The sequence below is a fragment of the Centruroides sculpturatus genome, unplaced genomic scaffold (assembly GCF_000671375.1).
Source record: "Centruroides sculpturatus isolate CEXI.00-Female unplaced genomic scaffold, Cexi_2.0 scaffold1324, whole genome shotgun sequence".
NCBI classification, from domain to species: domain Eukaryota; kingdom Metazoa; phylum Arthropoda; class Arachnida; order Scorpiones; family Buthidae; genus Centruroides; species Centruroides sculpturatus.
Window position 1 is genome coordinate 140,367 of NW_019385467.1, and position 27,760 is coordinate 168,126.

Genomic DNA, 27,760 nt, shown 5'->3' on the forward strand with positions numbered 1-27,760 from the left:
GTAACTACTGTAATACATAAATTCAATGGAGAAGTCGGAGGTCAAAGGGCGAAATTTTTGACCTGTCAAAGAACATCCCATGCTTCAGAATACGGTCTCCGTCCATCAGACAATGTTACCAGAGTATATTTTAGTTAAAATTACAATACGCGTACGGTGGAATTCGTATTTTAAGTTAGTATTAAATAAGTTTTAATTGAAATTTTATAAATAAGATATTTTCAAATAATCCTTATTCTTTGACCGTGTTTATAAAATGTAAATCGATTAAATATTACCTAAATTAAGTAATTACGAAAATAAACCAATGAGCAAATACTTAATCCTCTGTGTCCGTCATTTTTGGCGCTTCGGTCGCTTTCCAATGTGGCGGCTCGTTCAAAAGTCGAAAGAGGTGCGTTTCGGATGGCAATTTAAACGAAAAACACAAGCGACGGCAGATTTAAAATATATGGAAAGTCCGAGTCGGCCGATATCGTCTCCGAAATCTGGACTAAACGAAACGAAAATAAAATCTTACAGGTAGCTAAATTTTAATTAAAATCTTACTTGGTGTAATGTCGGAGTCCAAAAGTCTTCTTAAAACCACGTTCGGGTAGCAAAGAACATTGAAAAAAGGCAAAAAAAACACAGCAGAAACCAGAGCAAAGCGCACACGTCCGTTCCGCAAGCGAAAAACGTCCAAAGTGACGCAAAATCGTGATGCAACAATACGCGTTTCCATAGAAACGGAGATTAGAAAGCGCATAACGAATTCGAATGCGATTGACGTCATAGATTCTTTTTGAATTTTAAGGCTAAATACAGTAGACCCCCTATAACGCTTAGATACGTTCCACGCTAATCGAATTTTACGTTGTAGGAACGATTAAATACATGAGCCAATCGCAGCCCGATAGGTGGGAACTTTACGGACTAAGGCTGTTCGAAAGGTTTTCTTCTATAAAATTAACCGATTCTAGACTAATTCCACTCAACATTTCCAAAATACGTATAATTTTTTGGGAATAATCTGTATAAACTATGCTATACACAAAAAATTATAGGATTACTTACCGAGTGTGTACCGTTCGACTACGCCGTTGCTTAAAGCTGGTTTTCATCGCGGAACAGCACATTAAACGGCGGCCGCGATTTCTAATAACGAATTTTTCGCATAAAAATAACTTGACCTTTGGAGACATCATTAATATAAATAATTTTTATGGACGTTGAATAAGAAGTGTTTCTTTCACAAGAAATGTATAAAATTAGTGCTGTATTAGACTTACGGTACCTAATTTACATACTGTACAGACGATAATAAACTCAACTTACTAGCCTAAAATCTCCGTAGCGTGTTGCCAGGCGGCAGAAAGCATATATATAATTATAATAAAGTTACAATAAATTAAGTTAATATATAATTATATATACAGTACCTAATTTATATATAATTAATATATAATTATATGTACAGTACCTAATTTATATATAATTTATATATAATACTAAACAGACGATAGCAAACTCAATTTAGCCGCTCCGTAGCGTGGCGCAGGGTCGGAGGAAAGTAGTTCGGCTGCTCATCCACTATTGGTCCAGACTCTATCAATCTTGTCGCGAAACGACGTTATAGGAGGTACGTTATACGAAAGTTGCTACAATTTTTTCGCTACGTTATAGGAATTGTCGTTATAGGAACGTACGTTATAGGGGGGTCGACTGTACTGTGCAGACGATAATAAACTCAACTTACTAGCCTAAAATCTCCGTAGCGTGTTGCCAGGCGGCAGAAAGCATATATATAATTATAATAAAGTTACAATAAATTAAGTTAATATATAATTATATATACAGTACCTAATTTATATATAATTAATATATAATTATATGTACAGTACCTAATTTATATATAATTTATATATAATACTAAACAGACGATAGCAAACTCAATTTAGCCGCTCCGTAGGGTGGCGCAGGGTCGGAGGTAAGTAGTTCGGCTGCTCATCCACTATTGGTCCAGACTCTATCAATCTTGTCGCGAAACGACGTTATAGGAGGTACTTTATACGAAAGTTGCTACAATTTTTTCGCTACGTTATAGGAATTGTCGTTATAGGAACGTACGTTATAGGGGGGTCGACTGTATATGCATTTTTTTTACGTTTCTATCCCCCGAGTGAGGACGGATTGAGATCGACAGATTCCCTACCACCTCCACATGGGATTAGAAGCGAGATTTTCTATAATCCAACGTCATCTTTACCACGCCACCCCCAAAACTAGAAAAAATCCTTCCTCTCGTTCGTCGAGTATTTTCCAACGAATTTTCCGATTGACTGACAGCGCAATTTTTACTAAATTTCGTAAAATTTCGTTAATCTGACGCCATTTTAAAAGCGGTTACCTGAGTTACGTAAACGTTAATATAAAGTGATTTATATATAAAATAAGCGAGTTTTGTGAATTTACCTACACCAAAGAAAATATCGTGTATGTAATTTACACCAAGGAATCAAATAATATAGTTGTTCCTATACTGAAATGGAGAAAAGTGCTGGAAACCAACGATTTGATTTTCTTTTTATAATCAAAAAAATTCGGCAACGAGTTGCGTAACTTTCCCGGCTGTTGTGAGATTTTATTCAGAAAATAACTTTTATATTTTTAAATGCAATGTAATAAACAGAATTGTGTGTGGCGCCATCTGTTATGCGATTTTGTTATAAAAACTTTTTATATTTTTAATTATTGTAGAATGGCCAAAAGCTTAATTTTCAGGGTGGTGGTCTTCGTTAAGTCTGGCCTCACTCGAGATATGACACATGACCTTCCCTCTATCTCCTTTCCCTTTCATAGTCCTACATTTTATTTTTATATGTAGTCAAGAAGAAGAACTATTTTTTGATTAAATAATAAATAAATAAAATAAAAGACTATGTACAGTTGAACTTGTCTATCCGAAATCTTGCGAGAAAGGAAAGTAAATCTGAGATAAACAGGTTTCGAGATATAGAGATTTATACGTTTGCATTTACACGGAATATACGAGAAATTGAAGATTATAAAGCTACGAAAGAGCGGAGGACGCGAGGGAAAATAGGTCCGAATTAAAATTACTGACAAGAGATAGCATGGAAAAACTTTATATTGTGTAACAAGAAGCTGTAGACAGCTTCGACTTAACGCAGTTCGTCTTAGCCAGGTTTTACTGTACATAAAAACTACATTAAAAGGAAGCAGGTGACTACTTCAACATACATACAACAACGTAATGAACCTATTTATTATAACATTTAAACTGATGTATGGCTATTCCCAATCAAATTTTATAAGTAATTTGATAAATTAATCTCGAAAAATCTCACGTTTGAAATCTTAAACTATAAATATATTTCGATTTAATATTTTATCGCCAATAATTCCATTTTGATTTGCTGTAAATCATAAATATCAATTTATTTACTTACTGAAGTTCATTTATAATGAAAATTCTTTCGGGAAATCTCGTAAACAGCAAGAAAAAATGAGAAAATTTCCATTTGAAGATGGCGACCAACAATAGAAAATTCGAACAATTAGTTCGTTTCGAACGTTCGACATTCGAATAAACACGTCACGCGTTACGTCAAAAGATTAATCGATTTAAAATATTTCACTTCAAAAGTTAAATTAATCATGTTTTTATCAATAAGTTTACAAAGGTCTATTTTTTTGGTTTCTGAAGACCAAGGTGATGTGAACAGTTGTGAAAACTTGTTTCTTTGGATTATCAAAAGAGTAATATGTTTTAGATACGCATTGCATGTGGAACAAGATTGTCTAGAGAAACTTGTTTCAGTTTATAGGGGAATTCTAATAGCTTTAGATGGTTCTCACGACGGAAGGTTGGCAACTTGTCTAAGAAATGTAGTAAACAAAAATGGCTACTTACAATAGAGAAAGCATTTCGTGTTCTGAAGTCCTCAAATTCGGAATTAGTCATTACGTGCAACATGAATTTCGCGGACAATTTCAAAGTTATTCATCACGTGATTCTTGTTACGTAATGATGACTGATCTCGAGTTTGCATAATGCAGAACACAACGCCTTGTCTGTTGCGGAGTCGCCATTTTTATATTCCCGGTTGTTATGTATAACAGAGGGAAAGTATGGCAATCTGGCAAAAAATTATACCCAGATTTTTATATTTTTGAACTCAGGACACCTTGAAACGTCGAGAAATGCAAAGAAATTCGGGGGTAATTTGTGTGTGTGTGGAGGACACGATTTTGTTCATTCTGTTTGAAGCTTTTAACTCATGTAGCTTTCTGTCTAAAATTTCTGAAATTTTGCAGGGAGGTTTGGTTTGTTTATTAGGGATTTATACTATGAAATTTTGGTGATGAAAGATCCAGGGGTGGGGAGAGTCACATGTCATATCTCGAGTGGGGTCGGACTTAATGATGTTTTCACTCGTTATTAGCATTTACAATTTCGTTTATAAAACCCATCCCTACTCTCAAAATTAAGTTTTTTTTTGCAATTTTATAATAATTAAAAATATAAAAGTTTTTAATGATAAAATATCGTAACAGGTGACGTTACACACTCAGTTTGAAATGTTGCGGGGAAAGTTAAGTAACTCGTTGCTAGATTTTTTTATTTATAATTTATGATGTTTAATTTCATTAAGAAATTGTTGAAAATATCGCAATTTTTATGATACAAAATTTATAAATTAGATTATATTTATTAATACAATATAAATTATTTATTATATTTATAATAAGTTTTTCAATTTTAATATTTATAATACATAAGGAATACAAAAAATTAATATATATATATATATGTTCTGTACATAGTACAGTACATGCCAGCTGGATCGTTGAGGCTGTTAACGTATCAACCATCAGCTTTGAGGACCCGGGATTGAATCCGGGTGTCGAAAACCCCCAGGAATTTTTCGGAGGTGGTTTTTCTCGGATATATTGGGAACTATTCCTCAAAACTCATCCGTCTTCATCGTGGGCCAGGTCAAACCTATGAAGGTCCTGACAACAGACCTTTCTAGCACCATATTCAATACACTCACTACGAATTGACTTCGGTATGCTCTATGCAATATTATTCAACTATAAAAGTGTTTAACTTAAATTTAGTTGTTCCAAATTGCTGTGGCACCCTCGAGGCATTGAAAACATTATTCTATACAACGTAATGCCATTAACATTGGCGAATAGAATCGAAACAGAGTTACTTTTTTTTATTCTATGAGAATATAATTAATGGGTAATAAGTAAGCATTCATAACAAATTCATTTCTGTCAAAATTGCAACTCACGACTCTTTGTTTCGGCGCATTTAACGAAATTTCATATTATTAACACGTTGTAAATTTCACTATACTGTATTTAAATTACTGTAGAATAGATACCGTTTTAAACATTCATGTTATTTAAAATCCACGGAATAAACGATGAAACTTTCGTATATAATCCAGGCAAAAGTGGTTTTCCACAACCAATTCCTGCAGATATTATTCCAATTATTGCAAATTTACCTCCATTACTTATCACGAGTGGACCACCCGAATCACCCTGTTTGAAAATAACTCAATTAAATGTTACAGTTCATAACTTTTATATTCAATTTTTAAAATTTGTTTAATAATTCTCATACCAAACAAGAATCTACTCCGCCATTTTTATATCCAGCACAAAATTGTTGTTGTTGAATGTTTAAAGTCTTCCCAGCTTTATTATACCATTCTTTGCAAACACTGTTCTTCAATACGGAAACTGTACCTTTTCGTAATGTTTCTCCACGTTGTACTCCTATTAAAAATTTTAAAAAAATATACAAAACTAACGTATGAAAATAATATTTTTAAGAAATTAAAAATTAAATTCACCTTGTTTAGCATCTTTAAGCAATCCCCATCCTAAAATAATGGCCTTCCTTCCCGTGTAATCATCCATCATTGGTAAACAAATTGGAATTGCATATTTATCAAAGGTGATATTTTTCGATAGTTTTAAAAGTGCAATATCATTATTATAAAAATTTGGCGTCATGAAATTTTCATGAATAATAACTTGTTTCACTAAGATATCAAAGGAAGGGTGAGATTCCTTTTTTCGTAATTTATATTCGCCGATTCTTGCAAATATTGCAGTATTTAGAGAACTGGAAATAAATTGGTAAGATGATTATATTCAAAAAGAAATAAATTAAACGTAAAAACTACGTAATCCTTACGTTCCGACGCAATGAGCCGCTGTTAAAACCCATTGAGAATGGATAATGGCACCTCCACAGAAATGCTCGCCCGTTTTTCTAAGAGAAACCTAAAAAATACAATTTAATCAAACTCCAAATGGATTTTAAATAATCATCTCTTGAATATTTTACGATAAAATATAATTCTTTTCAATTTACCATCCAGGGGTGTTCACCATCATAAGTATCTTGACCACCAATGATTCGGCTACTTCTAATTATCTGCCTTCCACAAGTAACTTGCAATGCTAAAAAATTATGTCTATTTATAATTTTCTAATAATAACCTAATTATGCATAACAAATATTAACTTTCTAATCATTGGGGGCATGACCAATTTAAAAAAAATCACTAGGAAAAAAAAAGAAAATCATATTGTGGCTCACCTGCACTTGTCGTAATAGTAATTATTGCAACATATATTTGGAAAAGTATATGTTCCATCACGAAACCTAAATATACAAATTTGACTACTCTTTATATATAAACAAGCAATAAATAAAAGAGGACAAAAATCTCTCTTCCTGTTATTTGGGTCAGCCATTTGGGTAGCGTTCGTTTACCTCGTCACAGTACAGTTGAACGACAAGAATTTGATTGAATGTGTCAATGAAACAAGTCTATTTGACAAATAATCCCAAGCGATCTCTTTGTAAAGTTGAAACGTTTTAATAAAGATATATATATCAGGGGTCAATTATTTAGAACAGAATATTGCCTCCGCGTCACAGTAGAAAATGTGTTATGGAGATTTTTAAAATTAAAGAAAATTCATACCAACTTTCATCTTAACCACTCAGATAGTAGTTCTATTCCACGTAGAACCATAGAATAGAACTTCTATTCTACATTGGTTCTAAGAAATAGATAGATAAAGATCTTTTTGTATGAAATCCATACCCAAGTATTTAATAAAGGAGAGAATTAATCAGAAAAAAAGCAAGATTCTTCAATGGAATTAGTTCTTTTTCAAACTTTGTTTTACTTTAAGTGAAAGAATTAATGAAAAATCAAACAAGTTTGTAAAAGAACAATAATTTCCATTGAAAAATCTTGAATTACACGATGATCTGTAATTTAAATTTTGAAGTAAATTAAGGATTTTAAATGACTGATCTTACATTAAATGCGTCCATAAGTATAAAGTAATGGATTCATTATAATACATACGAAATTTTTCAGTATAAATTTTTACTCGGTATTTTTTTTTAATTTTAATATCTTAATAATATTAATTAATTCTTCTTCTTGTTATTAATTTAATAATTTGCAATTTTGTCAGAATTAATTAATTTTAATGAAATTTATGATTTTACAATACATTATTAATAAGTTTAATAATTTAAAAAAATATCCTTTCACTAATGCATTACTTCCGTTTTCGTATAGAAATTTGCATTACAGTTCAATGGCATTTAAAATCCTATTTTCACACAACAAAATTTATATATTATTTAATAATCTCTTCCCCCGCAGAATAGGAAAATTTATATAAATGACGATCAATAATTTAAGTGTTAATTTTTCTATAAAAGAAAATTAAATACAATCAATGACCTTTATAATACTTTCCAATAAATGTGTGTTAGTTGTATTTTGCTTACTCAATGATGTAACGTTACACCCTTCATTATTATTTATAACATTTCAGCGGAAATGGCAACAGGTTTCAAGTAAATTTTTAATGAGACGTTATGCTCTAAATTCACTTATTTTCAATTAAATGAATCTGTTATACAGTAAAAACCTGTCTAAAACGGAACCCGAATAAAATAGAAATCTGCTTAAATTCCGAAGAATTTAAGCAGAATTTCTGTTTTTTTTTTTTTTTTTAAAAACACCTGTTCAAGACGGAAACCTGCCAAAATGAAAATCACGGACCTTTGGAGCTCTTGGAGGATTAAGAATGGAATCCGTACTGGTCGAATAACCTAGGAACTTTTCAGGATGATCCTCCTGGATATATTGGGCCCGTCCTTCACCACCCGACTGTCCCATTGTGAACCTGGCCGAACCCATAATGGACTTGCTAAAAAAGCCCATTATGGTTAGCGTTCACAGGGCTGAAAGAATTAATTAAATGTCAATTCCGGATTATAAGTTACTTTTCAGAGGGTGCCATCTTTACTTAGAAAATATTCTTCTTGGTCAATATTTTTATAAATAATCTATTTTTCTTAAATATAAGGCTTATATCAAAAGCATCGATACATTGAATTGGATTGATAGGATACGATAACGCAATATAATATGAGAGATATGCCAAGAGGGAACACCTCCCGGGTGGACTTTCTGTCGACTTTTTGCCCTATGAGCACTAAAAGAGCCTTCTGTAATATTGCAATATTCAGATTAACATTGAGGAATATCGAAATTGAAGAAAAACATATCCGAGATAGATCACTTATGAAACATTCCTGAAGTTCTTCGTAAGGATTCGAACCCGGGTACTAAAGTGCTGCAGGTTGATGAAGTATTTCGACTAGCTATTTAATTATTGAGATAGAAGAGATGTAGTTACAGAAGGGTGATATGTGTATACAATCTATATATAACATTCCAGAGTGAATAAAATTCTTAATATTTTATTAATTCTAGGGTGATATGTTATGTGTTATTTCTGGTTTGGTTTATCTGAGTTTGTTCTATTTGTATACGGCAACGATCTGCCGAAGGACGGATTCCTCCCGAAAGGTCTTTCCATGAGAAACTGGTCCATTAGCTAGACACGAACCCGCGACCACCGTTCAGTGGCTTTATCCACTCGGTCCAGTTTATCTGAGAATAATTTAAAAGTCACGTATTATTACCACATGTCTTTTTTTTTTATCTTTAAAACTTATAATTAAAAAAATTAAACTTTTGACTATAGTTGGAGCCATAACTAGGAGATTCTTCAGGAACAGAACCATAGCCAGAGCACTGATCAAGAGCTTTGCTCTTGTTCAGTTGTAATAAAGCATTAAACTTGGTAGGTATATTTTTGAGCCAGCTTTTATTTTAAATAGTGAAAAACATAATTTTAAAATGTTATAGACAATAGCACGAAAATTACAATAATTTAATTTCGTTTTTGTCCAAAAACACTCAAGATTCCATTCGGAAATATAATCTTATCACCTTCTTCTCGAACACCATTCTTAAAGAAAAGAGTTTCCATTTGATTCCATAATTCCTTTTTAGTTTCTGGTGGAATCTCTTTGAAAAATTGTTCTGGAATCACTATCTCCATAAATTCTGTACAAATATTTAAAATGTACAAATTATATTTCGATCCAACAGAGGGGAAAAAACCTTAAAAATGATATTTTTCTTACTCATGAAATGATCTCTGCTTGGAAAAGGTACATCAAATTCTTCGTAAACACATTTTATGGCATTCAAATCGTATTTGGAAATAAGTTTTGTTAATTCATATTCCACATCCTCCCAATCGTGAGTTGGTGGAATGGATTCGAGAATCTCTTCGGACTAAAAGTTAAAATTAAAATACATGTATTTAATGTGAAATTATTCATTTTATTTAAAAAGAATTATTTACCTTTAAGTATGGTCTTAAATGGCTCGCCTCTGCTAATACTTTTCTAGTGGATATCTGTGGACCTTTTGCAATTGTCAAGAATGTAAAATATCCTCCTGGTTTTAAAAGTGATGAAATATTGGAGAATAATTTATCGTAATCTTTGAAGTAGTGAAAGGCATATGATGAAAATATTTTATCGTATTTCTTTTCGTCCTGTACATCAATTCTGAAAAATATATATATAAAATTAACATAAATTTTTTATGTATTGAATGTATACAATTGTTTTGATAAAATTAAATCTATAATTTATTTCAAGCAGAATCACACATTATGGGCATAACGTGTGATTCTGCCTTACCCACCGTAATGGGCGTAATTGTAACCGCTATATAACCTTAACATATTGGTGCCTCTTGTTTATAAATAAATAAATAAATCACTAAGATTATCCTCACCTTTCCATAATATTTTGATTTTTGTATTCAATTTTATCATGGGGATATTTAATTTTGGCGAAATCTATAGCTTTAGCAACTGCATCGGTAGCTACGATTTTTTTAATTTTTGGACATTTTGGCAGTAATATTTGCTTTGTAACTTTTCCTGAACCGCATCCGATGTCCAATAAAATATCTTCGTTGGACCATTGCATTAAAGGTAGATGACATTCTAATGTTTTGGCAATGAGCTCGACATAAAAATTAGGATAATATTTTTCGTATTCTTCAGGATCTCCTTCCATTTTGAGACTAAAATTGATTAAATTTTCAAAATTATTTTAACACAAGATTAATGTATTTACAAATATATAAAGAATAAAGAGTTTTAATTATAACTATAACTATTTAATGATTAAATATAAAATACAATTAAATTTAAATAGAAATTTGTTCGATCATACAGCCCATTCTGGACTTTCGGACTACTTGTATGTAATACTTGGTTTCGGGGTGCTCGTACATTGGGCCACTTGAGGCACGTGCCCTCCCTTTTTTTCTCAGTTGCCCTTTTCCTAATCCTCAAGAGGGACCTAAACAACAGAAAATATGTGCCTTCTAGCCTATTCTGCAAATATAAAAGAAACTAATGAACGATATTTGTCCAATGACCCATGCAATTTCATCGTATGTTGACCAAAACCACTATTCCTTGTTTTCGAGGCCAAGTTAGCCTCCCGAGTGCAAACATGGATTCGACATTGAATCATAGAGTTTGAAACTCCAAAAAGAATCATTACCGAAGGGCAACGGGTAACACCATGTATCGAGCAGAGGGGTGCAATAAATGCATCCCTCTCCACAAGGAATGGCGGGATTAGCAAGAGTCGTAGTGAATTACGTTTTAAATAAGCGGCGGCACGGCCGAGGAGGTTTTAATATTATCATTATAATAATTTAACTATTCATAATAACTACTATTAACTTTGCAATAAATAAATTTTAATATGAAAATTAATAAAATATTTTAGTATAAACTTTGAATTTATACGTTATAATTTGAAAAAGAAAAATAGAATCAAAGTTAATTTAATTTAAAACAAAATGGTAAAGAAGTTTTCAAAATTCTAAGCAAAATTATATTTAAATTTATTTTTTTCAATTGATATACACATATACAGTATATATATTATAATTTTACTAACCTTTAAAGGTTTACTGCCAATTCTTTTTGTTGCAAAGTGTACAGTACCTATTTCAAAGAAGTTAGTTTTATATTTAACACTTAATCTGATTAAATTATCAGTTTGTAAATGATATAAAAGCGACCCTCGAAATTATTTTACATAAGAAATTCTAAATATCTAAAGGTTAAAAATTATCTTCTTATACAAACTTCCAATTTTCAAACTCATATTCATGTTTACGGTTAAAAATCTGAGTATTTTATGTCTAGACCCTCTCAGCATCGTCATTTGGACCGTTCCTTGTTTTTACGAGGGCCTTAAATGTGTCTGGAGTATGGAAATCGGTCAAAAAATGGCCCCTAAAATTTATACATTTTACTTTTTCAATGTTATCTGCTGTACTGTACGTTATATAAACCCTATTCGATAAGGATGGACTATGTGATAAAAATAACAGTCGAATCTTTGTGTATTTACCTATATCTATTAGATAAAACCATTGTTGTACGTTGCAAACGTTTAAGTCTTTTATCTTTAATGGGCTGAATAGTATAATGCTAAAGATTTTTTTTATAAATTAATTTTAAAAAAGTATTTTTCAAGACCATTGTAATGCTGAAGCAGTTAAGGCCTCAGTCTATCTCTCTGGGGATCCGGAATCAAATCCCGAGCAGCAGTCATTGAAATTTTACATGGGCGGAAAATTTCAGATATGTGGGATCCAGTCGACGCCATTTTGGGACTGGACGAACTCGTAGCGGGCATGTTTTAAGGCCCATCTTGAAAGCTTGACATCTTCATAGCTAATCTATCTTGGAATCCTGCGTGGCATAAAAACATTTGATGAAGATAAGCTTATATCGTTCTTAGATATAATTTAAATATTTTATCATCATATAAATATTTGATGAAGATAAGCTGATATATGAAAATACACTTTTGTGAGGCCCGGGAATAGTTCGTATTTGATGAGTAAAGGTGGTAATTTGATGAAAATGAAATAGGGAATTGTTTAAAACGCAATAAGGAAAAAGGAAGCGACGAGACAGAATATGATCGCGGGTGTCTTAGTCAGTGGTAAGTCGCGATTAGAGTCGAACGGAGGATGTCGGATAAACCATCCCGGCAGACCTTTCTTGCGACCCGAACTGATCTCGAATTCTATCTGTCGACAGGCAAGAGACCAATAGGGGAGCAGGAGGGGAAAACCCGATAAATGAGATGATGAATAAGGGGGAAGAGAGGTATAAAACCTCTGATGACGGAGATCCGCCCGTTCGATCAACCCATCGATCCAGGAGTTTAATCTACCCGTTCGAGAGATTCCTCCACTATTGTTCACTTTTTCCCCTGCTGATACCGAGAGGAGCTCGACTCACCTTTATTGATTTTCCTTTCTTTAACCGTGCATTCACCCAGGCTGCTCCATCGAAGGACAAGGAAAAGCGAGAGACTGACTGGAAGAAAAAATCCGCAACAGCGTCGAAACTCAACTACGTTTGAAAACAATCCTACATGGACTATTAATTAGGATCTTTAAGCATGGTCTACGAGCATATGGAGGTAGATTGCCCCAGTTTGTTTCTTAACAAGTCCCTTTTATCAGTCTTAAAGATTTTGTTTTGTTAGCAAAACAACGTTACGTCAAAATTTGACTGATTACTTAGTATTTTAAATTATATGCTAATTATAATAGTTATATTTAATTATAGTGTTTGAAAACCTACCCTTAAATATGATGGCAGAACTTTATTAATAACCGAGTTGATAGTATTATATAATAAAATAATACTTATAGGTGTTACTTCAGCATTTTTATATGATTATATTGTGCAAGATGTGTAACGTGATAATTAAAATTTCTAAATATTATGAAAACTTTCGTCCGTATTGTTCAATGTACAAACGTTTTATTTTTCTCTATTAAATGACCTAATTTTCTATGTATTAAATGAGAATTTTAAACCTTTGTGCAATATCACTCTGAATAATCACTTAATTTTTTGTAAAAATAAAACAGATATTAAAAATAATTATTACATGTTTTTATGTTACCAAGATCTTAACAGTGCCCATGTGGCAGAGTGGATAAAGCCTTCGAACATTGGTAGTTAGTTGGTCGTAGGTTCGCGCCTGGCCACGTGGAGTTTTCCAGGCTTTCACGTTTGGAACACCAAAATAGGGGATAAATTTCTCACGGGAGGCATCCCCTCGGCAGATGGCCCATGTGTCGCATAATCAACCAAACCAAAATTTTACATTTCCATTCATAAATTTATATAATAATAAAAAACAGTACCAAAACGCGCCATTGTGACACTTTTGGCGCTGCAAGCCCTAAGAATTTTATTTGTATAAGATATTCGTGCTACTATTGAAGTAATGCAGCGGGTATCGCTCAATGTGGCCCCCATTCCGTACGTGTAAAACCTACGGAATGGGGCCACATTGGATTAAGAGTTCAAGGGCCAACCATAATTGATTCTCTTAATGGTTCTCACATGCAATGCGATACTGTGTCGAGGCTGCCAAATTTGTAACATGTTCTCAACAAACCACACCGTTTAAGTGTCCATAAAAATCAAAACACAAATACGGGTAGTTTAATTACGATCACCCGATACGACAGGAACAAAAGACATAAATGTATTTAAATTTAGGCTTTAAAGGTCCTTCCTTCTAAGGCCTTTTAATTAAATAATTGCTTCAGAACTCAAATATTAATTTCAGTTATTTTAGTGAAAAGAGGAAAGCTCTGTGCCAATTCTTCCACTTAAATCTGTATTGATCAATGATTTTCATAAATCTACTGTAATAGCCATCATTAAAAATGCTGAATTTCATCATATAAATGAAGTTTACCTTTATTTCTGTATATTTCACTCTTCTAAACCTTTCTAAATATTACACTAATATTAAAAATGATAATATTTCTCCATTTATTTTAACTTTTAGATAATTTTATTGAACAACTTAAATTCCGCAAAAATGTTCACGAACCACAACGCCATTACGTCTATCGATGGCGACCATTTCGTAAAAGTCGAAGTTTTAGAAGAATTAATGTTAAAAAGTAATAAAATTCGCAAATTATATGCTGAATCTTTCAAGGATTTGTCCGAATTAAAAAGACACCACCTTTCTTCTAACCGAATTTCTAATTTAAACCACTCTTTGCGCCATTTGAAAAAATTGGAGATCCTGATGTTGGATGGAAATCCAGGAGTTTCGATGAAGAGCAGCTGAAGACCCTCTACAACTTGCATTCTTTGTTTTTTAATATGACTAAATTAAAGCAAATTGGCCAAATTTCAAAGTTAAATGAACTAATCGATTGGCCCACCAATTGTCCTAATTCGTGTAAATGTAGTTGCATCTCAACCCTGTCAGACTAGAACAATTGATGTGAATTGAACAATCTTAATTTAACATCCATTCTTGATTGTTTACCACGGAGGACTCGCCAATTAGATCTATCTGAAAGTGGGGTCCTAAAAATTTCCGCGAAAAGCCTCTAATTATTCTCGGATAAAAAAAACTATTGTGAAATGAACAGAACCCATTAAGATTTCTCATCACCAGTGGTACAATATAGCTTCATGGGGCACAGGCAAATTTGAATTAGAGGATCCCATGTGGTAGTGTTGATTTCAGGCATTTTACTTGGAGGGAATTGTAATAATTTTGTTCGTAACTTTGGATAAACAAAAACTGACAAATTTCTTTGTAAGTGAAGGAATAATAAGTAATTCTTTGTGCATAGGCACTTATTCATTTATGACAACTCTGATACAGCCAAAGAATAGGTAATGGATAGTGGAATATTCATTGTTTGTACTCAAAGCTTCTCAGTATTGTTAAAATATGTTTAACTTAATACATAAATTCTAACATTTTTTAGGTCTAGAGGTGGAACTGAAATTTAGTTTCTTCATTACTTAAAATTAGTAGTCTTCATTACCGTAGCTTCGCTCCCAGAGAATTCATTCGAAATGATATCCTCGATGCCAAGGAATGCAGTTGCAGAGTGATCATAATCTTGTCCAGGTTACCTTCTTAAAATTAATCTTTATTTAATTAAATGGCGTGAATTTATTTATTTTTTGACAATGCTACATTATAGGAATTTCTTGAAGAGCGAATGGTGTAAACTAGAATTTCGTGATATGCATCATCCACTTCTTCAGGATAAAGTTAAACAGGTTAATTGTAATCAAATATGGAGATCTTCCTCTTGTGGAAGAGTACAATTGAGCCGTTGAGGTTCACTTAGAATCCACTACTTATTTACCGTGGGGCAAGAAGTATTTTTGGCAGAAATTAAGGTATGCCGTAGCTAAGAAGAGAATGCCCAGAAATTCGGTGTTTTATTTTAAATTATTTTAGTTAATTATAATGAAGATATTAATGTAATTTTAAAACTATATTTGGACTTGTGTAGATTCTTGATCTTATATTAATTTCAAAAAATAAGAATAGGATACTAAGAAATGATAGAATTATGTGCAAAAATATAATTTTAAATACTAAATTGTCATTATTTTTTGGTTGTGTTAGAAAATTTGAATTGTAAAGTGGCTTGCAATAATTGGAAGAATGATATAGAATTGATTGTGACACATAATTCAGATTCACTATTATACAAGTTATCCCAGAATAATTTCTGTAGTTGTTGACACAGTACATCACACTCTCCACAAGGTTAGAAGCAAGTTTGTCAATACAGAACTGTAGTGGAAATTAAACGCACCAACGCCGGGAGACTGCCCGTTGTCTTCACGATGAAATAAGAGTTCTTTACTCTCTCATTAGAGGTATTTAGTCGCAGAAGTTATTTAAAAACACCCTGTACATTCATAAAAAAATAAGAAATCTTTATCATGGTTGTACAGACCAATAGCTAAGTTAAGACTGTAGGGTAGTGGTTATTATGGTATATAACAATCAGTAATTTAAAATGTATTAATAGTTTAAGTCAATCAAATTTTTTCCAGCATATACTATTTTCTGTTTTTAGTTTATTCAACAAGCAATGGTTGGTTTTAGGTGTTCTCTAATAATTTGTTTCTTATTAATGTTATGTATAAATATTCAGTTTGTGTTTAATGTCCAATAGTTTTACAATCCAAGTGTTCCAGATATATTTTGATTAATGATTGTATTTATCATTATTAATTAAAGTCAAATATTCATTACAAAAACCATTTGATCTATATAGACAATACTTGGTGTTTTACAGGGTTAATGGGACATTTCTAGGCTTATGTCCCTAATTATGCATCAGGCTCAAATGTTTTTAATGAGTTTTAGGTAGATAAGTGACAGATCTTCCTACAGATTTACAAAATTAAAATCAATTACTGGGTTGGAAAAGAATTGACAGATGCAGATGTCATTTCTGTAAATAGTATCACAGAATGTAAGCGGACTTCAAAATGATCAGTTTTGAAAAATCACCCATCTTCGAAAGATGTCATCAAATACACTTACTACAAGCCAAAATCTAGATTTTTTTGGAAAAATAAAAAAAAGGGCATACGACTACATTAGGTAACAAAATTACAAAGAATTAGATACTTTAGAACTAGGAATTACATTAGGTACTTTGACACACCATACTTTACTCTTGTACAGTGTGTCAAAAAGTGAAATTTAAATATGAATACTGTGATCATTCTGAATTGGGCAACAGAACCATGTAAGGTTAGTTATTTCTGCAAATTCAATATGAACAAGTGCAGCAAAGAATCTGGATCTACTAAGTCTTTTCTAGTAATAATTGAAGAGGCCACGTGAATGAAAATTGCAACAGCTACAAAAGAAAATACCAGGAATACTTTGAGAAGCTACCAGAGAATTTGGATTAATAACAGCATTGTATATGAAAGTTAACAGCAAATAAAAAAAATACTTTGAACCAAGATGTATGATCCAATTTTGATGCCTGTTATCAAACTCAGTTGTGAAATGTCTGTAACAAGTGACTAAATCAAACACACATCCAACCCTTTTATTGCAAGAGCAACAGTAAACTTTAAGTGAAGGGGTGTGCGGCACACCAATAATTTCTCTCATGGGTGGGTTCTGTGGTTTCAGGATCCGGGATAAACTTAATCCATGAAATTTAATTAAGTTTATGCCATAAATTTCAAAAAACTTGCCTTAAAAGATCCTATTTGTATTTCTCCGAATAAAACTTCAGTTCGTAATTTGGTTATTATACTCTATTCTGTGCGTAAAAGTACAATCAAGAACTTATTATATGACTAAAATATGAATAATATTGTTCTGTAGTACGAGTAAAACTTTATGCTAATTTACAGAGCAAAGCCATTAATGGCAGGACCATTTGCATAACACATTAAATACTCGATAAAGCAGCAAAAATCATTTATTCTGCATAGACAATTTTTATAAACAAATCAAATAATAATTCAATGGATTCTTTGTAAATTGATTAGTTATTCATAATACTTAACAAAACCAGTAACAAGTTTCACATTTTCAAGTTTTTATAAAAACTATATATCACAATCATAAAGGTCTTTTCTTTTCTTTTTTTTTTTTTGTAAATAAGCAACACAACAACCTTTCAACAGGATTAAGCTTATTTTATAGTTGGCGGGATTTGGGATTCAGTGCAAGATTTAAGAAAAATATTTATGTACAGCTTTTGTCGTCCGTGGAGGAAAAGGGAAAAGAGAAAAAAAAAAATTGACTTATTTCAGACTTGCTTTTCTCAAAACTAAAAAACTAATTCTTTTTGGATAAATTATTAAATTAAAAAAGAATCAAATGTCGATTACGAAACCTTACGTCCGCATTCTAATTTATGGGGATTTGATTTTCGTACAGGTAACTCTGTTTTGTGCAATTTATTAATGGGGAAGAAAGATGAACTGTAATTTAATAATATGGATGATCGATATAATTTCCTTTTGAATGAAAACGTTTGTGATTTTACAAATACCTCATTCTTTTAACTACATTATGTACAAATAATTTTGTAAATTTGTAACTGATTTATATACATATATTCAGAATGGAAGCGTAAAAATTCATAAAACATTCAAATAACAACCTCGGTAAGTACGTTGCCAGACGATGCGAGAGTTGAAACACTTACGAAGACCACTTATGTTTCGTCGAGATTAATATTATTAATTTGTACCCGATAGATATCTTCTATCATAATTTTCAACTTCAATAACTTGATTATTTCTCTCTGGTACGAACAGTTTTGTTTTTAACAATTGCACTTGTCGTCAAAAAATAGCATTTATGTTAACTAAAATTTCTTTTTGTATACGAGGAAACAGTGGACTAATGCGTCACTTTGTCCGAAGGGAATGTCGGCGAAGAATCGGAGTGCGAACCAGAAAGAGGTCTCTCTAAACCCAAAATATCTTTTCGTTAGGTCTTAGTATTAATCTGGCTTGCATCATAAATTTTAATATAAAAATTATGTATATAATTACCAGAAGAAAGACTCATGGGTCTGTTTCTTATGTTTGGACTGTAACTGGAACTTTTCCCATGAGAGTCAAGAAGGGCTGCTGCCAAGTTTGAAGTGCCATGAGCAAAGTAATCTGCTCCATGAATGGAATTATCTGTAAAGATATTTTAAGATTTTTTATTCATAAATATGGATAAAAACATAAAAGTAAAATAATTATAATGATACCCATTTCTCTATTGCGTAAATGCATCTTGATGGGAGCGGGACAGTACACGCAAGAAGCAAACTGCTCGAAAGTTGTTGGATCTTTATGGTTCTGCACAATCGTTTCTAATGATCTGGATCTTTCTTCATAACTTTGTCAAATTGTCAAAAAAAAAAAGTCCCAAACAAATAATTAAATTGCTTTTTAATTTTAAATGGGAATAACTTATTTTAGAACATGGACCATTGATCAAGTGATCCAATTTAACAAAAATAAAAAAAAACTTTTTGTGCTTAGAAATAGTAAGTTTTCCTCGCATTTTGCATTAGTGTAGGATGTATGTTAACAAAATGGCTTTAGAATCCATAGGTAAACATGTAATACCAAATTCAATAAAACTACCATTCTATTTAATGCATGACACACTGCAGTATTTATTTGAATGGCTTGAAAGAATTCAGCATTGTGATTGCAACATAATGGCATCTGCCAGATATTAAAAGCAATCAAATATCTTATCTACTGAAGTCTAAGATGATAATATTAGCCCTAGCATAACATCTGCTTTTAGTCAAATTGTTCTGCCAAGCATTCGATTGTGTCAATTAGCATAAAGCAGCCCAAGAATTTTATTAAGTATCCTAACAAATTATTTAAACACACACCTAATGGCATATGCTTTTATTAAATCCACCCTCAACCACAGTATGCCGACATTTAGAGCTTTTGACCAACTTCAAAAGTGTGCTTGTGTATTGTTACTTACTTTGTAAATTATTTTATAAAAACTTATAAAAAATCCAGAATATTAAATTTTTAGAAATTTTGCAGTTGCCTTTGTTACAGAGTAAACTAAACTCATTCTGAATCAATCTCTTCTCCCCGACTATTCTAAACTAATAAACTTAATACAAGATGGTAACTCAATTGCCTATTTTTTCTTTAGACCAGACTGCTGAATTAAATATATGGATAGATGATAAATGGATTTGTCAAGCCATAACTTGGTTATAATTTGATCAATAAATAATCAATCAAAGTAGACAACTGAAAAATCTAGTATTCTACATTTGGCATTTGCCAAATAATTGCCTATTCGTCCCCTTTGATTTGGCATGATAAACCAATGAGGCGTGGGACATGACAAATACCAAATACAGGGTGATTTTTAATTTATGCAAACTTTAAACTTTAATAACTTTTCAACAAAATGAGATAAAAATAAAATTCAAAAAGTAATATATAGTACAATGTTTACATTTTTGATGTCATGTTTGATTAATGTTAACAGTCATTTTCAAAAGGTAACACTCACTTTAGAACAACATGTATTTACTGTAGAGAATTATCATCAAAATTCTAATTCTCCAATTGGTGTGCTATCTGTGTTAGTGGGGTATTGGACCACTCTTCTTCAAAAAGAATGTTACTTCTGCATATATTGAATTATTGGAAAAGAAGTTTTATCCCAAAATGCTTGTTGGGCATAAACATTGTTGTGCTTGGTTTATACAAGATGGTGTGAGACCCCATTGCACTAAGCAAGTGTTCAAAAGTCTTTACAGCATGTTTGAGAAATGTATAATTGGATTAGATTATAAAAAATATGCTGGTGGTGGCATGGAGTGACTGCCTTATAACCCCAACTTAAACCAGCAGTTGTCTTAAAGACAGAGTATATCACAATGCTACTACAACTATTGAAGAGTTGATAGATATGATAAAAAAAACAAATACTGGTGATTCCAAGAAAGACCTTTATTACTTGTTGAATTTTAAATGGTAGCTGTATTACGTATTATATAGGTAAATGTCTCTTCAATCCGAACAAAATTTCGGTAGACTTTCTCACAGCTCTACAGGTTAAAAATCTCCTTTATTGTTTTTCACATATGCATTTCGGGCAAGTTTAATTTTCCTGCCCCTCTTCAGTGCTTAAGATTTTTTCTTAATCTTAAGCACTGAAGAGGGGCAGGAAAATTAAACTTGCCCGAAATGCATATGTGAAAAACAATAAAGGAGATTTTTAACCTGTAGAGCTGTGAGAAAGTCTACCGAAATTTTGTTCGGATTGAAGAGACATTTACCTATATAACCTTTATTACTGTTATTGAATGTTTCAAAAATTAGTTAAAAACTATTATTGCAAGCAAAGATATCATTTTGAAAACTTAATTCATTAAATGGAAATAAATTCTGTATAATATGTTTTTTGGATTTACTTTTTATATCAGATAGTTGAAAAGCTGTTAAAGTTTAAAGTTTTGCATGAATTAAAAATCACCCTGTATTAACTAAGAGTAAATCGTCTGCGCTACTTGGCACTGGCCAAATATTTGCAGCCGCCTTAAAATTCTTATCACAAAGAAAAATGACCAGAAGTTAGAAAACTAATTACAATTTTTTCAAAGGATACAAATTTTGATATAGTGGTATTAATGCACGTTTTGCTCTACTAGCATTAATAGCGGTTGCACGTACCAGACCGGAGAGTACTTTTTGATCAATTATAGCACCATTGAAAAGAGGTCCAAAATAAGGAATCTAAAATAAAATATTTATATTAATTTCAATTTTCTTAAAATTATTTATAAGAAACATTTAACAAGTCTTACTTCTGGTTTTCTGGATATCTGAATTCTATATAGTTGATTTGGTAACGGATAGATGACAATCAGAACGTCACAAAATTCAGTGGCTATGATGCCACGTCTGTAATCTCTCGTGTGTTCCGACCAGACAATGTGCACTTCATCATTACCGAGATGACACAACTAAATTTAGAAAATAATTTAAGAAACATCTTAGGATTTGAAGAGACGGCAAAAATTCATACAAATACCTTTCTTGTGATCAAGGTTTCATCCATCGACGTTGGCATTCGAGTCGATACATGAAAGATCACTTCCAGAAAAGAAGTTGCATAGTAAGGAGCGCTGTCGCCTGTACTTTTGTTTCTCTGTAAACCACCCATAAAACCAGTATGGGTTTCCAAGTCAACCTACGAAAGAATCAAATTAAAATTTTAAAAATTTATTAATATAAACAAGAAATCGTCTCTGGTACAAAAGATTTCTGACCTCCCAACCTAAGCCAGCCACAAATTCTTCAAATGCCTGACTTCCTCCACTGTTCAGAAGAAGAGAGTTTTTGTCTTCCTGACCTTCGGCAACATATATCACAGCTATTTTGTGTGTTTCGCGACTGTAATATATTTAAAATTTATCATTAAATAAGAAATTTAAAAAATAGAAAAGGTCATAACAAATATATTCTGAATTGGAAGTCAGCAAAGCTGACATAACTTAAAAGAAATGCAATACAGAGTGGAATTCAACTCTGCAATTCCCTAAAGTTGGGCAGATTGCACATTGCTTCAATTAAAAATTTGGAATCAACACATAATTCAGATTTGTGAATAAATTCATAAATCATATACAGTAAATTTCCATTTTTATAATCTAACTGCAGGGTCCATACTGGTAATTCTATCTGTGATTCTCTGATCAATTATGACCTATTACAGTCTTTGCATTTCCTCTTTTCATTATGTAATATTCAGCCAAGTCCTTTTGCACACAAGTATATAAATTTTTTATTAAAAAAAGCACTTTATTCACTTCTTAAAAAACTTCACATGAAATTGATTACATAATTAGCTACATCATATAAAAAAATTGCATAATTTTACTTAAATTAATTCATAAATTTTATTTGAATAACAAAAAGACTTGTGTCGCATCATAAAATCAAATTTTTTTAAAGTGAGGAGGCAGTAAATTCAAAATAATTTAAACAGAAGAAATTGTGCACTCTATGACAGGGAAAAATTGTTTATTGTGTGTTATTTTTGATCCAGCATGAATCCATTTAAAGTCATTACATTACTTTCCATCCCTCTCTGACACTTATAAGGGGTGATCAAAAAGTTTCTGTTTAAGGATATGGCACCTGATGCGTTTCAATGTTGAAGGCAGCACATTCCTTGAGTGCATTGTTGCTGGCAACGAAAGCTGGTGCCACCACTGGGAACCTGAGTCGAAAGTGGCGACCATGCAGTGGTCATCCTTCATCCCTTCGTTCCAAGAAGTTCAAGAGCCAGTCATCTGCTGGAAAAGTGACACTTACCCTGTTCTTCGATCACCAGGGCCCATTGCTTATTGATTTCAAGGAACCAAGTCTCCATCACTGGGGCATAGTACTGTGAAATTCTGGAGAGATTACAATGTGCAATTAAGGCAAAACATCCAGGAAAACTACAAAATGGGGTGATTCTGCTTCATGATAACACACACCCCCACACCACAAATGTCATAATGCAGAAGTTACGCACAGTAAAGTGGGAGACACTCGAGCACTCGCCTTACAGTCCTGATCTCTCCCCATGTGATTTTCATGCCTTCGGTCCCTTAAAGAAGTCCTTAAAAGGTTGACGGTTCCAGTCAGATGTAGAAGTGCAGCAGACAGTTTCGGACTTCTTCAAGCAGCAGAAACAGGAGTTTTACCAACAGGGTATATTCAACCTGGTGAAGCAGTGGGATGCTTGCCTAAATGGTCATGACACTTTTGAATGACTGGCATACCAAATCTGGACTGTACAGCCTTCAAACAGAAACTTTTTGATCATGCCTTATATAATGGGAGCAACAGAGTTTTGACGGAAAAGTGAATCATTGTTGATGAATTTTTTGAAAACCTGATTTTAACTCTATTGTGACATTTTGGTATACTTCCAAAATTCTGCAGGCCATCTGAAAATGAAAATTTGCAATTAGAGAGAAGACATATCACAGATCATTAGTCTGTCAAAATTGGCAGGATTATTATCTCCACATACTATATGTGGCCAACAGTAAGGAATAAAACAAACAAAAAAAAATACATAAATTGCATAAGTCCGCCATGCAGTCCAAAATGTCCCATACACAATATTGTTCTTTGCCTATCCCCATAACATCAACTGACTGCAAAGGGCTAATCAGATGTTGTGCAGGTCAAAAAAATTGGGTCAGTTGTGAACAGGACACAATTGCAATGGTTAAAATGTTAAAATGGTTAAAATGTTATCCCATGTTAAAATTTTTCCTGTTGCGTGTCACTCCACATTGAATGTTTGTCGATGTTAAGCCTAACAAAAATTCCATGTTTTAGAAAAAAATAATCATGACTATTGTATCGTCCAAAATTATTTTTTATTTTGCACAAACAAAATAGACATATTAATAATAAATGTAAAAACAAAAAAAAAAAATTATATTTCAGAAGCTTGTTTTAATATAAAAATTTTGCTGACTAGCGATGTCTAGTGTCAATAACATCACAATGCAGAAATGAGATATCTCAAGTCCACAGTTGACAGACATTATGTTTCAACCCAAGATATGTCGAGAATACTAGGGAATAGGTTAAGGCATGAATCTGTCTTTGTGTTATTAGAGGAAGGATAAGAGGTAAATATATCAATAGATGTCAATATCTATCGGTTCAAGCGGTGGTGCACTCAAAGTATTCACATCAGAGTTAACATGCACAGTTTTTTTAAGCTCTCTATACAATCTGCATCATTAGGCATTAGTTATTTTGGACTTTTCTGATTCCTTTTAAATTTTTCTTTCCAGTGATATATATTTCTTACATTTCTGTTCACATTTCCTTTGCAATTTCTTCAACATTATGAAAATTTTCTACAACTCACACACTTATAGAATTTATAGTTACAAGCCTTATCAACTTATAACTTTACAAATTCTATTTTATCAATTACTCTTGCTAAGTAATATTGTAGATCCTGTCATTCTGTACAAATTGATATCAATTTCAACATTCCGTCTCTTCTCAATCCAAAGTTATACCAGCCCAAACGCCATGTAGTGTCCCTATTTTCAGTGTTCTTGTGCAAGCACAACCCCCTCAAAGCTGCACATCCCCATTATTCACCATTTTAAACACAAACATAAACCCTACAGAAAATTTTTTATGCAAAACAGACCAGTTGAAATGTTAGATGCACAAGAAATTCCACATGGCCAGTCAGGCACAAACCCATGAATCATTTGAGAATTTTAACCATTATGACAAGTCCATAGAGGTCCAGTAATAATGAAAAATTTATAAAAGTTGTACACATAAAAATAGAAAGCTACTATTTACAATTCCTAAGATCAATTCAATTTATGTAATTAGTTCTTTACAAAATCAACTATTCAAAATACAAAAGGTTTGCATAAAAAAATTACAAATTTCAAGTTTTTGTCCATTCAAAAATCAAACACACCACAGGACTTCTGTTCCAAGTTATTATTATTATTATTATTTTTTATCTAGAATATCTGTAATCACTTCTAATTATCAATGCACTTAAATAATTGGTCCAATAGAATGTGATAATGTAAACTATATTCTAGTAAACAAAAATTAATAGAAATATTATACAATTAACTGTTTAAGGAATTTGAAACTGCAATAGTGTAAGCATACATCCATACATGCTTTATTTTGTTTGTAAAGTAATTTAATCACTTTGAATTAAAGTGAAATTTTGTAATTTATTTATGCTTTTTGTATTTCTGTAAATAAAATTTGTATTAAATATATTTTAAATTAAGAGTTATTAAAATACTATTTAAATTTTTATAAGTTATTTATAAAAAAAAATTTTGTACCATTTCTGATTATCCAAATTTCTCAATTCTCTCAACAGCTTCTCGTTCTTTTTTAACAGATCGAAATGCGGCCTAATAAAATAAATTTTATTTTTAATATTTTATTTAAAACTATTGTTAACTATGGTAAATATATGTAAAATTTCGTAATTAATATACGCTTAGATTTGGCTCATTTTTATGTACACAGAGGATAGAATATTATATCAATTAAATACACTTTTAACCTTTACATGAAAATTTTATAAAAAACACATTTTTTTTTATTACACAATCATTGTTAACATTAATTATTACACAAAATTTAGGTATTTATTATGTACTGCTAGCCAATGTATCCGGAAATGCTCGGGTCATCTTACAAAAACATCAAATGGATTCAGAAACTATATGTGCTCGTTAGTCGGCAACTATATATGTTGAATATTTGCTTTTGTTATGGCATTGACAAATTTTCTGTTTAGCTTTTAATCTACTCTTAATATAATAAATTTTGTTTGTTTATGTGTTTTTGCATAGATTTGTTTTGTGATATTTTACACAAATATTCATAAAAGTTATTCTTGTTTTACATGTATATTTGTTTTTACATATTTTTGTACATATTTTAAAGGTTGTGTGTTTGTTGTACTGGAACTGCAATTGATTGTCCTAGCATCATCACCCATAAATAATAAGTTAGTAAATAAATTTTCTCTGTCTCTTAAATAACTTCTAATACATATATAAAAAAACAAAGAAGAAAGCAATTCTTAGTAAAGCAATCCATAACAAAACAATTTAAAAAGCTGTAGCCAATTTTTCATTTGATATATGAATTTGTCTTCTTTTTGCTGTATGCTTTGTACTCAGAGGAAAATAATTCATCTACTTGCCTTTTTTCCCACGATATAAATCCTAACTGCTCTAACAACAACCTGCAATGTTGAAATGGAGAGATGTTTTTGCATTGTCCTGGTGGAATTGCTGGTTTTGCCATAGTACTGTATAATAATAAAATAATATGGCATTATCTATAAAATTTAAAATTAATTTATTAACTGTATAATTTTCAGTATCTGACCTTGAATCTATGGAATGCTTCTGATTGTGAGTCATTTCAAAATTTCTCTGATTTAATACGACCGTCATGGTGTCAACTTCTTTTTCAGTGGTGCCCTCTCCAAAAAGTGGAGCAGGTGTATTCAGTGGCTGTCCTGGCCGCAAGACACATTCCGGACTAGAATGATCGATATACTGCAACAACTGGGGAGGAAAAAAAATTAATAAATAAAAGTTAAATTTAAATAGGATTTTTGTCTTTAAAATCTAAGTAATTTAAACTGCTCACATCATCCAAGTTATCCAGGTCATCGGCACTGTTTTCCACTGTGGGCAGCTCATGCGGAGAACGGTGTCTCAGAGTATCGCAAGACGGTGAGGCAGACATCCCTGTCAGGCTCAACGAAGAAGATGACAGACTGTGATAGGGCAGTCCAGCACGGGGATTTAAGAAATTATTCACAGATATACTAACAGACTGATCTAAATTTTAAAAATAATCAAAATTAACCCAACTAAATTTAAAGTGATTATTATTAAATTACAAAGAAAATTTTTATTATTAATTATAATTTATATATTAACTAGCCTGGTAAAACGGAAGCAGCTTGACAATCAGGTGGACCGTACAAAACAGAACAATCCCAAGAAAATTTCCCACTGAGATCTCGAACTATAATTCTCACCTGGGATCTTCCAGTAATTAGATCGGAAGTTGGACCACCTCCAGGCACTTCCTACAAATAAAATAATTAAATTTTATAAATAATTAGAAAGACAATATAACTCAATTATGAAAAGTATCAAAAATTAGTAAGCAATTAATATTTTAGAAAATCTAACTAAATATTATAAATATACACAGTACTGTACTGTAATAAACTAATATAGTAATAAAAGTGGGGTCTACTGTATTTGTATTTTATATTATTAGTTATTCCTGTTTACATCTAATGATCCAATATTTTATTTTAATTTTTTAGTATAATTACTTT

General features: G+C 31.8%; 3 protein-coding genes and 1 long non-coding RNA gene across 12 annotated transcripts in view; 1 reads left to right on the forward strand and 3 right to left on the reverse strand.

Annotated features, from left to right (window-relative positions):
- Positions 1-5,406: 5,406 nt before the first annotated feature.
- Positions 5,407-8,291, reverse strand: LOC111639265 (transmembrane protease serine 9-like). Its single transcript, XM_023385096.1, has 6 exons — positions 8,107-8,291; positions 6,407-6,509; positions 6,227-6,315; positions 5,880-6,154; positions 5,648-5,802; positions 5,407-5,565 (listed from the first exon to the last, which is right to left on the reverse strand). The coding sequence occupies exons 1-6, from the start codon at positions 8,289-8,291 to the stop codon at positions 5,407-5,409; spliced, it is 966 nt and encodes a 321-aa protein (XP_023240864.1).
- Positions 8,292-9,224: 933 nt separating this feature from the next.
- Positions 9,225-13,311, reverse strand: LOC111639268 (malonyl-[acyl-carrier protein] O-methyltransferase-like). Of its 4 annotated transcripts, none has more exons than XM_023385101.1 (6): positions 13,126-13,310; positions 11,417-11,463; positions 10,230-10,523; positions 9,790-9,997; positions 9,566-9,719; positions 9,225-9,485 (listed from the first exon to the last, which is right to left on the reverse strand). In XM_023385101.1, the coding sequence occupies exons 3-6, from the start codon at positions 10,514-10,516 to the stop codon at positions 9,310-9,312; spliced, it is 825 nt and encodes a 274-aa protein (XP_023240869.1). In that variant the 5' UTR covers positions 10,517-10,523; positions 11,417-11,463; positions 13,126-13,310; the 3' UTR covers positions 9,225-9,309. The 4 variants fall into 4 exon arrangements, with proteins under 4 accessions (XP_023240869.1, XP_023240868.1, XP_023240870.1 ...); XM_023385100.1 differs by lacking the exon at positions 13,126-13,310 and adding an exon at positions 12,004-12,225; XM_023385102.1 differs by lacking the exon at positions 13,126-13,310 and adding an exon at positions 11,876-11,900.
- A 1,270-nt stretch (positions 13,312-14,581) lies between these two features.
- On the forward strand, positions 14,582-16,670 carry LOC111639264. The gene is made up of 3 exons (XR_002759034.1): positions 14,582-15,204; positions 15,300-15,445; positions 15,522-16,670. It is a non-coding gene; the product is annotated as an uncharacterized LOC111639264 (long non-coding RNA).
- A 1,237-nt stretch (positions 16,671-17,907) lies between these two features.
- Positions 17,908-27,760, reverse strand: part of LOC111639263 (ral GTPase-activating protein subunit alpha-1-like) — a 38,715-nt gene continuing 28,862 nt past the window's right edge. For all 6 annotated transcript variants that reach the window (XM_023385091.1, XM_023385095.1, XM_023385093.1 and 3 more), the window contains 12 exons: positions 27,355-27,502; positions 27,055-27,248; positions 26,788-26,969; positions 26,600-26,707; positions 25,725-25,796; positions 22,143-22,266; positions 21,905-22,063; positions 21,678-21,836; positions 21,479-21,606; positions 19,083-19,213; positions 18,877-19,008; positions 17,908-18,789 (listed from right to left, as the gene is read on the reverse strand). In XM_023385091.1, coding sequence (XP_023240859.1) covers positions 18,722-18,789; positions 18,877-19,008; positions 19,083-19,213; positions 21,479-21,606; positions 21,678-21,836; positions 21,905-22,063; positions 22,143-22,266; positions 25,725-25,796; positions 26,600-26,707; positions 26,788-26,969; positions 27,055-27,248; positions 27,355-27,502 — 1,605 coding nt within the window. In that variant the 3' untranslated portion in view covers positions 17,908-18,721. The remainder of the gene's footprint in view (positions 18,790-18,876; positions 19,009-19,082; positions 19,214-21,478; positions 21,607-21,677; positions 21,837-21,904; positions 22,064-22,142; positions 22,267-25,724; positions 25,797-26,599; positions 26,708-26,787; positions 26,970-27,054; positions 27,249-27,354; positions 27,503-27,760) is intronic.

Bases quoted from the DNA above. Each gene is read 5' to 3' on its own strand.
- LOC111639268 (XM_023385103.1), bottom strand. From the start codon at position 10,516: ATGGAAGGAGATCCTGAAGAATACGAAAAATATTATCCTAATTTTTAT. The intron at 9,998-10,229 runs GTGAGGATAATC...TATATTTTTCAG, and splicing joins AATCAAAATATTATGGAAAG to AATTGATGTACAGGACGAAA. The intron at 9,720-9,789 runs GTAAATAATTCT...TTTAACTTTTAG, and splicing joins ATTTAAGACCATACTTAAAG to TCCGAAGAGATTCTCGAATC.
- LOC111639265 (XM_023385096.1), bottom strand. From the start codon at position 8,291: ATGGGCTTTTTTAGCAAGTCCATTATGGGTTCGGCCAGGTTCACAATG. The intron at 5,803-5,879 runs GTGAATTTAATT...AATTTTTAATAG, and splicing joins GCTTAAAGATGCTAAACAAG to GAGTACAACGTGGAGAAACA. The intron at 5,566-5,647 runs GTATGAGAATTA...ATTTTCAAACAG, and splicing joins GCGGAGTAGATTCTTGTTTG to GGTGATTCGGGTGGTCCACT.